The sequence below is a fragment of the Telmatherina bonti genome (assembly GCF_933228915.1).
Source record: "Telmatherina bonti genome assembly, chromosome: 11".
NCBI classification, from domain to species: domain Eukaryota; kingdom Metazoa; phylum Chordata; class Actinopteri; order Atheriniformes; family Telmatherinidae; genus Telmatherina; species Telmatherina bonti.
Window position 1 is genome coordinate 30,733,143 of NC_136629.1, and position 11,157 is coordinate 30,744,299.

Below are 11,157 nucleotides of genomic sequence, written 5' to 3' on the forward strand. Positions count from 1 at the left end.
ACAAGCAGGTCATGTGATGTTCTCTCACAGCAGTTCCGCTTAATCTTGACTGTGCCAGTATCTTAATTTTCACTTAGTCGACATGGTTTTAACCAGTTCTAGCTGGCTCGCCGCCGGAGGAGTGGATTCCATAAATCAATCATTCCAGGATCATTTAACATGGTAAACCTTTGTAATGCGGGTGCAATAACAGCAGGTGGGAGGGAAGGAGGACAAAGATGACGCCCTGTGAAACACATTAGGCTTCCATTAGGTGAATGCAGGTAACTGTAGCCCATTCACACATTCATTCGGTACAAACTCAGCAGAATCAAAACACTCCTCACGCTAAGTGTGACATTAGTACATCTTTGTACAAAGACTTGCTGAGAGTTCTTTTACGACCAAAGTGTATCCTTTGGTTTCCTGCTGTGTTGCAGCGTTCTCTCGGCAACCGGACCTAATCCAAGCAAGAATCTCGGCTGGAGTCTCGGCGTGGCTGTGCAGGGTACTGAAGTGACCTTTAACCTCTACAGCTCTGTGGAGCTAGGTAGCTGAACTGAGAGATTTATCCAGACTGCAGGGTGGCTGAGTGTGCGTGCACCTGCCAAGCCTCTTACGGAAAAGAACAGCAGGCTGCTGCTTCTCGGGTGTCCCAAAAGTACGAGACAAAAGCAAATTTTCTAAACTTCAGGTTGGAACATGATGATCACATCTGTGTTTTGTTCTTAATCAGATGCCCATAACAGTTCATGGGTAAAAGAAAGGCATTTATTAGATTAAGTTGTAGTCCTTTGTATACAGATATGTTTATGTATTAATAGATCTGCTCATGGCTGCATGGCATATGTGTTAGTGAATGTAAATGCCTAACGCTGTGATAAGCACACATCACCTGCAATCTTTTTCATTAGTTGCACTGTAGATTGCATTAATAGCTGGCAGAATTGGTGAAGAAATACCATATCTTGCCAGTTTATGCTCACCAAACATCCTAGAGGGGCGTCACAAAATTTTATGGACTTTGTTTTCGAAAGTTTGCACAAACTGTTTGATGTTATATGCTTGCGTTTTATAATGTAAACTACATAAAGTCAAGTTATACTTGATGTAGCAAGGTTTTAGACTCTTTTATCCCAGAGAACACTAAAAAATATATGGATTTTTAGAACACCTTTTCTTTAGGCCAGTAGTTATATCGGTCAGCTGCTTTGAACATCATTAACTTCCAAACATCTGATGCTGCAGTATCAGGATCAGTAAGAGAAGGAAAGCACAACTCCTGAGTATTTTCACTTGACTTATGTATACACACCCGAATCTTTTGTGTGAACTTCCTGCTTTACTATTCTGCATATAAAATAATGTATGTTGCAGAATGAGATGAAGCAGTTTGTAAAACTTAAACTTTACTTTGATACAGAATCTTGACAGGAGTGAAGAGATTTCAGTCAATACCAATAATAATATTCCTACTTGGAAAAGGAGGTAAAACATGTTTCTGCATCAAGAGCGTTTGATTTTGAAATAAAAGCCCCCTGCTCTCCAATGTATTGCCACATCAGAATTAATGCTCCATAAAAACTCGTAATCTAACATTAATTTCAGCAGCTAATAACGCACCGCTCAACATCCCTCAGATTCTTGCCCCCTCTCCCCACATGCACTGTATCTGGTTGAAACAAGTCTGGAGCAGCATGTCAGTGTAAAGTACATTTAACTGTCTCTTGTTCTCTCATTTACCTAATTTGTGAGGCAGAAGCGGATTATGGGGTCGAAATCTTTTCAGCAACACCCCTCCTGGCAGCAAACCTAAGTTATGGGAAAAAGCACCTAAGGTCCTCAAGAATTTTAACTTAGTACAGGGTGAGATTTTCCCCCAATCTCTTTAATCCCCCTTCTCAAAGCCTTTTATCTTTCATGTCCACTTTTCGATCCGGCTGTTCTTTCCCCGTCACTTTTATTTACAATCTTCCTCTCCTTTATGTTCCTGATATGGTGTGTCTGATAGTGTGTCTGACCTGGGGTTATGAGAACGGGGACAATCACAGCAGTTATATAGTTTTATGATGCTGCTGAAAAGAACATTTCCCTGCTGTCACACCTCAGCATGACTGAAAAATATCAGAAAAGAACAGTAGTATGCTCCTGCACGAGCTATATAACTTGGATATAAACTATGTTAAGTTTTGTAGCTATAAGTAGTCAAACTTTAAGTTAATTCGTCCCTTTAATACATATAATACATATAGTTAATACATATATTAAAGGGACTGTGATATGAGATAAATGCGTACACACACACACACACACACACACACACACATATATATATATATATATATATATATATATATATATATATATATATATATATATATATATATACATATATGTGTGTGTGTGTGTGTGTGTATATTTTGATAGGGTTGTAATTCTCTACTAAACTTGAAGCTGACATGACTTATATTTTATTATTTCCCCAGTAACAATGCATCAGCACTGCGTTTCTGACATCTTGCTGTCACCTTTCCAAATTCATGTAGAAATCCAGTACGACTATTTGTGTCGGGCTGTTCCCATTTTGCAGCTTTTTTTGTGTTATATGCTTGATAATGTTGTATGCCTCGACCTTACGTTACACTTTATATTTAGGATGATGCTGGAGATAAATACCGACTATGACTTTATGGCCATTTTCCCTTCACCTGCTCTCAACATTGTGATTACTTCAAGCAGTGCGCCCTACTGGTGCAATGTGGTGGTGCTATTTTCGTCCATCAGCCGGTTCAGACTGGACTGATGGCAGTAATAACAATGTTGCAAGAGTGAACGAGTCCATTCAGTTTCCATCGTTTTAACCATCAGCTCCTAATTTCTGTCTTTACAGATTAAATGGAAGAGTGGCTTTCTTTATTATTAGGTTTTTGTTGTTGTTTGGTTTGTTTTTAAAGTCGTACATGTTATGTTACAGGCTGCTGGTTATTACTATAACTTTTTCCAGCTGCACTGATTTGCAGCTTCATTAAACAAAAAACGGAAAAGAAAAACATTTTCATGTATGTCTAAGGGACCGAAGAGCGAACAGGTAAATAAATGTGTGCATGTGATTGTGTTAATGCACGCGCATCTTTGAGCTTTCTTTTCCCCTTTAACCTCAGATATAAAGAAAAGTAAATAGGTAAAAGAAATAGGCAAACAAAGAAAGCCTGTCTCACCTCAAAGCGGAGAGACAGGAGCCTGTGTGCTGCGCGCAGCGCGCTGCGCTCCTATGGCAGAGGCGCGCCGCGCGCGAGAGGAAGCAGCGCTCTTCCTCCCATGTCTGCGCTCGAGCTGCTGCTGGACCAGCAAGAACAGCTTTGAACCGGTTTTTGTCACCGGCTACAAAGCAGTAAGAAACGGATGCACAATGAACAGTGTTGATGCAGAGCGCTTCTTGTGCACACAGAGCTCGTAGAATACACCACAGAAAGACCAGCATCTATATACGATGCGTTGTAGTTAATGTCATCCGAAAATATTTAGTTACAAAAGATTTTGAATAGGGGAAACCATCCTCCATGAAAAGTTCCCGCAAAGCGCGCAGCTCCGCAGGCGCCTGCTGCTGCTGTTGTTGTAGATGCTGAGGTGAGTGCCGCATGTTATTGACAAAATAGCAAGCAGTGTTTACGTGTTGGCAAAGTAGGCCAACACTATGCGAACAAATAAAGGTGTGCTTATTGCTGTCTGTTAATATCTCATTATTAGACAGTTGGTATTTCTGTTAGAATATAATAAGATGTATATGTAAAAAATATCGTTAAATAGCATCCCTCTCAGTTATAAGGTGTTTAAATGAAGTGTAAGCAAACAAGTCTGCAACCTGAGGGGCTTTATGTGAACTTTTATGTTCTATATCCGCATTGCGAACAAAGACTTTATAAGGTGGTTAATGCTGCTGCCCTGGTGTGAGAAGCTGCGACTGGACACAAATTATCAATGCAAGCGGCTGAAAAACTTCAGGTCAGCAAAAGAAGTCGAGCCTCTGTTGTGTGGCTGTTGGAGCTGAATCATGGAAGGGGGCAGGTTAAAGGTGCAGGGGGAAACTCAGCAGTGCAGGTTGGCCTCATTCTCTCCTCCTCTAAGGTGTGGTTAGACAGAAAGGAACAAATAGGGCAGCTGGCCATCAGCAAGCTGCAGTCACCATTCAGCTTAGAACCACGCAGGTGACCTGCCTGTCTGCCCAGGACAGGTGTTGCAGCAGCCATTCCTTACATCGTGGCTAGGAGTAAGTATGCAGTGTTCAAACCCTTTGTTATTAGTATTTACAGGGATAATGACGTGTTTATTTCACTGTTCACTGTTTGGGTTATTTGGCTATCAAACCAGCAGTTGTGATGTCTCTTTTTAATGCTGTTTTCAGGAAGCCCTCCTCCGTCAAAGCTGTAACACATCCCAGTGGGCACCAAAAACACCAACATCATGACTTCATCTGAGAAAGTCCTGGACGGAGGCTGGGGGTGGGCTATTGTTGCAGCATCCTTCATGGCCCAGCTGCTGGCTTTTGGATCACCCCAGTCCGTAGGCGTCCTGTACCCTGAGTGGCTGCACGCCTTTCAGGAGGGCAAGGGTTTGACAGCTTGGGTTGGCTCTCTTGTGGCTGGAGTGGGATTGATTGCCAGTGAGTATAATTTTTTTTTTTAATGTGAAATATGTCTACATAGGGGGCTGCATGGTGGAATAGTGGTTAGCACTGTGGCTTCACAGCAAGAAGGTCACTGGTTCAGTCCAAGACTGGGGCGAGGTTTGGACGGTGGTCTTTCTGTGTGGAGTTTGCATGTTCTCCCGTGTATGCGTGGGTTCCCTCCAGGTACTCCGGCTTCCTCCCACCGTCCGAAGACATGCATGTTAGTGACTCTAAATTGCCCAAAGGAGTGTGTGTGAGTGGTTGTTTGTCTTTGTGTGGCCCTGACTGGCAAGCTTTCCAGGGTGTACCCTGCCTTTTGCTTTTGTTTACATGGATCCCATTGCAATTCAAGAGACACCAGTTTAAAAGGGTGGGGCGGGGGGGGGGGGGGGGGGGGGGGGGGGGGGGGCATTTTTGCAGTATTATATGCAAATTTAGGAAGATGTGTATAATCTTCCAGCTCTTGTTTTTCATACTATTTTAAGAATCCAGTATTTTTCTGCTCCAAATTTTATTGGCACGACAGTCAAATTGAATGATCATTTGCAAGCATGCATGGGTTAGATTCTGTATGATCCAGAGTTCTTAATGTTCACCTTTATATCTGTTGTGCTACTGGTTCTTCTTCCTACTTAACCCCACATGATGCAACTGATTACGGAGGATACACAATGCTTGTTCAAAGTCTGAGCAATGCCTGACATAAAAAGGAGCAGCTCAGATGTGTTGAAGGAATAACAGTTTGGTTATTGCAAAATATCAACAGATGGAAAAAGGGCCATCAAATGCACAACTACTTTGTGGTTCCCTGAACAGATCTGCTACTATTGATTTAGCAAGTGCAAGTCATCCATGTTATGAATGTAGGAGGATCCCTTAACTCCAGTCTAACCACAGAGGGAGCAAAAGAGTCAAATCCAGCTACAGATAGAGAGAAAACACTGATTTGAGTTTTCTTTATTTACTTGGTAATACTGTAACAGCAGTACAGGAGCTGAAAGATGAATTAATTAAATAAATAAAATTTGAGTCATTTCTAGATTTATTCTCTAGTGATAGATGGTGGTTTGTCCGATGTTTCTGTCATACACAGAGCTAGCCTATCAGTTTGGCTTCTTTCTGTCTCTCTCTTAAGGAGGGAACTGAAAATTAAGACTGGATAGATCTGGCTTCAGGGCAGGGCAAGTCCTCGACACGTGTCCCAGCTGCCAGTTTGTTGCACTGCAGTTCTTGCTTCCCAACAGCAGGGTCTAAAGCCTCCCCCAATCTCCCCTTTTACAGGGGCAGGCATAAGTAGCAAGGTCTTAAGGGGGGGGGGGGTCACATGATGAGTCAAGCAGCCTCAGGATATGGGAGTATACAGAGCAGTGAAATAAAATCCACATTGCACCAGGCACTAAAAGGTTGAGCTGCACACAGTCAGATGGGGAAGAATTAGCCCTTTTTCAGGCTGAAAGTAATTTGTATTAGAAGTTATGAGAAGTTGTATAGATGACTGAGCTTCTAAAAGGTTGCCAGAGTGAACCTAATGTGATCTGGCAGTGTCACGGTCAGAGACAGCGTCTCGTCAGATGAGAGTTGCCTCCTTACCAAACTGTTACAAAGAAAATGACTAATAAAGCAGCACTTATCCTCACTTTCTCTCTTTTCATCTCCTCCCTCAGGCCCTATCTGCAGTGCTTGCGTAGACAACTTTGGGGCGCGTCCTGTGACCATCTTCAGCGGTGTTATGGTGGCAGGTGGTCTGATGCTGAGTGCCTTTGCTCCAAATGTCCAGTTCCTCATCTTTTCCTATGGCATTGTTGTTGGTAAGGAAATACTGAAAGAATCACTCTGCTGTAGAAAGATATAATGACCTGATTCCCTTAAATGTCAAGAAAACTTTAAGGTATGGACTTAAGTCTTGTCAGCAAACAATAAAATGTTCAGTATTGCTCCTGTCATTGACTATTCAATTCAGCTTTGATTTATTCTACACAACAATGTTGTCACAGGGCACTTCACATACACATCGTTTCAAGCCAAAGCTAAAACTCCTTATTCTGGCAAAATATGCAAATCTCACAACCTATTGTAAAATCACTGGTAATGAGAAAGAACATGACAGGTCTCACTGTTATGTAATATCAGAAGTTGATAATACTCTCAATTGCTAGTTAATGAATACCACTGCCAGTTACATCATGCAAGACACATTTCACTGATGGGCTTTTTTTTCCATCACTGTATGGCCTTTTGATGGAAAAAAAAACACTGTGATGAAGTCTGATTCCTGTTTGAGCTCTTAATGCCTTTTTGCCCTCATCGGTGTTGATGTTTGTGTCCAGCGCCACCTGCTACTTCCAATCAAATGACTTTGCAGCCATGCTAATCCTGACGGTGAACCCTCTCACTGTCTACACTGCCTTTTCGTGCAGAGGGTGCTGGAGAGGGAAGTGTATACATATTTGAAAACGGGCATTTATTTTTAGAGATGCCCTTAGATAGCCGGCTGCAGCTGAGCAAGTGTGTGTAGCTTGTTTACTGCTCATCATATTATGTTTTGCTCAGTGTAAACACCTGAAGCACGAGGCCCTGTGGATTTACAGAGCACTTTGTAGAGTTCGTATGATGAAATAAACTGAGTGTTTGAAATATTAAAAGACTACAGTCACATATTTCCCCCTCCCCCATTGCATCATTAATGGTTTTAAATGCTTTTAAAGGCAAAGCAAGGCAAGTTTATTTATATAGCAGAATTTAACAACAATGTGATTTAAAGTGCTTTACAGAGAAAATACAGCACAAGAAAACAAGAAATATGATTTAAATTAAAACAAAAAAAGCAAGGATAAGGAAATAACCTTAAATTTAGACTTAAAATCATGATTAATTCCAGCTTTAAATAAAATTGCAGATTTGGATGGTATTTAAAGGTAGAATGCTTTTATCCATGAAATCTAGGCTAATGCACTGTTTTCTCCTTTCTTAGGTCTGGGTTGTGGTCTTGTCTACGCTGCCACGTTGACAATCACCTGTCAGTACTTTGACAAGAGACGCGGCCTTGCTCTCGGCATTGTCACCACAGGTACTGGCACTTCCCTCTGCCCTGAGATCTATGGGTGCATACCAGTTCTCCATGCTCACATCTTTCATGTATGAGCTGCTGGGAGCCTTAGGAAGCCGAGGTAAACATCTGTAGTGTAGTGAAGGCAGAGTAGTCTATTACATAGACACTTGGACTGGCAGCCAGTGACCAGATCTGGTCTGGCAGAGAATTAAAAACTTCTATGGTAATAGCTTCTTTTATCTGACAATATATTTTTATCTTTATCAGACAAAACTTGATTAGGAGGGTTGATAATGCCCAGAATAGCAAGCATCTCACCACATATATGGTGTCAAGTTGTCTCTGCATTACATAAACGCTGAAATTATTTCTCCTCCACTCATTCAGGGACCAGTGTCGGCGCATTCATCTACGCCACGGGTCAGAATGAGCTCATCGTGCTGTTTGGCCTGGATGGCTGCTTGCTTATCATCGGAGCTGTTGCACTAAATCTTATGGCCTGCGCTGGCTTCATGAGGCCCCTTAACATGCCAGGGTACTACCTCAAACAAAAAGCCGCCCTAGAACGCAACACGGAAGAGCAGCTTTTTGTCAAACCCCCGTTGGATGACTTGAAGATCACAACAGGTTTCACAATGGCAACCCCAGAAAAAAATCTCACAGTGAAGGAGTTGCTCATCACCATTGATGCCAAGGACTTGGCCACTCAGACAGAGAAGAAGAAAGACAGTCCCCTAGCTGGGTTAGCCATCATGAAAATGATCAAGAAGAAGCAGATGGCTTACACCAAGTACCTACACTCTCTGTATGAAATCCTGCAGGACCAAGTCATGGTGGCCTTCTGCATTGCTGTTTTCCTTTTCAGTCTTGGTACATTCCCACCAGTGCTCTTTATTGAAGATGTTGCACAGAGTGAGGGACTCATTGAAGAAATTAGCGTATTTCCTCTTGTATCAATAGGGGCAGTCGCCACATGTGTAGGCAAACTAGTGTTGGGTATCCTGGTAGACATCAGGTGGATCAACGGCATCTACCTATATGCCTTCACTATGTTTGCAGGAGGATTTGCACTGCTCCTTATTCCAGTTACTAAGAGTTATGTAGGACTGCAGATCCTGTCTGCCATCCTTGGTTTCTTCTCTGGAAATTGGTCTCTCACTTCCTACATAACCACTAAGATAGTTGGCATGGACAAACTGACACAAGCCCATGGCATCCTCATGTTCTTCGGGGGATTTGGGATCATGCTTGGACCTCCTGTTGTAGGTAGGATACATTCTTTGTGTACATTTGTTAGCCCAACCCTCAGTTGCTATGTCATGTTTTCTTCTTTTTTAAAAAAAAAAAAAAATCTGTGCTGTATGAGACAAGCAGTTACAATAGTTTTGACTTCAGAAAGAGCAGAGTCATCCTCTTAGCTGGCTGTTCTATCTGTCAGGAAGCCCTGTTGACTGTGACCTCTAAGTGTGCTTTTGTCATCACTTTTCAGGGTGGTTCTTTGACTGGACACAGTCATATGACTTGGCTTTCTACTTTAGTGGGAGCTGTGTGCTGTTGGGATCGCTCATCCTGTCTCTTCTCAGCCTTCCCTGCTGGAACAGGAAGCCCTGCGAGAATGACCGACCAGACGTTGAATATGCCAGCAGCTGTGACAAAGTTGCCTCCGTAGCCTGAATACGAGCACCTTTCAAAAGGACCCAGATCTCCCACCTGCTGCTTTACAACTGTTCTTCAGCCATACCTGAACCACTTCTCAGAGGAATTTTTTTTTTCCTCTAACCATACAAAGGTATTTCCCATGTTTCTGCTGCCAGGTTTAAGTACACTAAATTTAAAAAAATGCAGGCCTTTCCCATGCTTGTTGCCTGCTTTTCTCAGGTTAAAACCATCTATTACAGATCTTTTTAAAGGTTTAACTCTGATGCCTGTGTTGATTGTTTTTTTTTTGTTACTGCCTCATTTTAAGAGGTTACCTGAACAATGTTGATAAAATCCCTTATTCTACAAGTTTTTATAAACATGATTTATTGCTCTACTGTAGCTCTGAAAACATGAAAAGGTGGCATCCTTTACATTCAGAAAAAAAAACCGCATCCTGAAAATGTTCATGTATTGATGTAACTTAGTGATGTCTAGGGAAAAAAAACTGCACATATGATCACCAGTTTTCCAGGAAATATAGAATTGATGTGTTTAAATAAAGGAAGGAGCCTTTATTTTTTGCTAATTAGAGGTATTGCATTTTTTGTAATATGGTTGTACCTTAACATACCTTAATTATGCCACTTTATATGTTACCAAAGCATCTGTGATAATCAATGCCTGTCAACACATAATGCCTGTTAGAACAATACAGAAGCCTTGCTTTCTTAACCATTTTTTAAATCAAATGCATCAAATCAGTTTGTACTGTTTTACCACAGATTGTGTTTCACACAGCTTCAATTTTTGCATCAGTCAGATAAACGTTTGCCTGATTCAAAAACATGTAAATCTAACTAAGAGATTTCACTGTAATAACAACCCAGCATGTTGGTCCTCTTTTGGCATGATAATCCAGACCTCAGTGGCATTCAGTTTGACCAGGTTTGTCCTTATCCTTCACACTGTGTGCGTCTATGTATGTTTGTACAATGTATGTATGTTTCTGCACACGCATGTTCACATATGTGCACAAGTTTCTGTGTGGATTGTTTGATAGAATTTTGTGTTAGCCTTAGATTATGAAGCCCTATGTTTTAGTGACTTTTATATGCACAAAACCAGCCATAGAGTTGTTAAATTAGTCTTTGTTTAGTTAGATTTTTGTGGCTTTTAGAAACTTTTGAATGCTGTTAAATGAACCACTACAAATGTCCTTGATAGTTCCAGTTTCAGGGGTGAGAGTAGACTGGGACATTCTTACTTGCCTTTTTTTTTTTATATCCACAGAGGGTATTTACAGGGTACAGCTGAAATACCATTTGTAGAAACAAGACTGTATGGTTTTTTTTGTTTTTTTAAATCTTTTTTTTCAGTATTGTATTTATGTCTGCTTTCAGTTGTATTGTTTTATTTAAAAGGTGCCAATAAAGATTTTTGTATAAATGCCTTTGAGGATCTAATATTTGTAACATAGATGTTAGTATATGATAAAAGAGCAAAATGTACCATCAGTCCATTTTAGTCAAGCATAACCGTGCAAAGGGTTGGAAACTCCTATACTGTGGTGGGAAGTAAAAAAAAAAAAATGTAGTTGCGATATTATTTGCCCATTTAGTTTCCTCAAATATGAACAAAAGAGTCAGGGGAGAAAGCGATTCTACAGGGTTTTGACTGTGCATCTTGAGCCACTTAACTTCTCCTGGCAACCTTACCACTGGTCACCATGGTTACATAGGTATCACGTGGTTGGTAACATAAACATTTTTCCTGGGACGCTAGCGTTACGTTGTGAGAAGTAAGCTAACTACGCTATATTAAC

The 11,157-nt window shown here is 41.2% G+C and overlaps 1 protein-coding gene across 2 annotated transcripts; it reads left to right on the forward strand.

Annotated features, from left to right (window-relative positions):
• The first annotated feature begins 2,846 nt into the window (after positions 1–2,846).
• On the forward strand, positions 2,847–10,646 carry LOC306762676 (monocarboxylate transporter 9-like). Of its 2 annotated transcripts, none has more exons than XM_079249244.1 (6): positions 2,847–3,067; positions 4,382–4,639; positions 6,310–6,453; positions 7,617–7,712; positions 8,082–8,960; positions 9,184–10,646. In XM_079249244.1, exons 2-6 carry the CDS (start codon positions 4,441–4,443, stop codon positions 9,366–9,368), a joined length of 1,503 nt encoding a protein of 500 aa, XP_079105370.1. In that variant the 5' UTR covers positions 2,847–3,067; positions 4,382–4,440; the 3' UTR covers positions 9,369–10,646. The 2 variants fall into 2 exon arrangements, with proteins under 2 accessions (XP_079105370.1, XP_079105371.1); XM_079249245.1 differs by lacking the exon at positions 2,847–3,067 and adding an exon at positions 3,509–3,606.
• Positions 10,647–11,157: the final 511 nt, after the last annotated feature.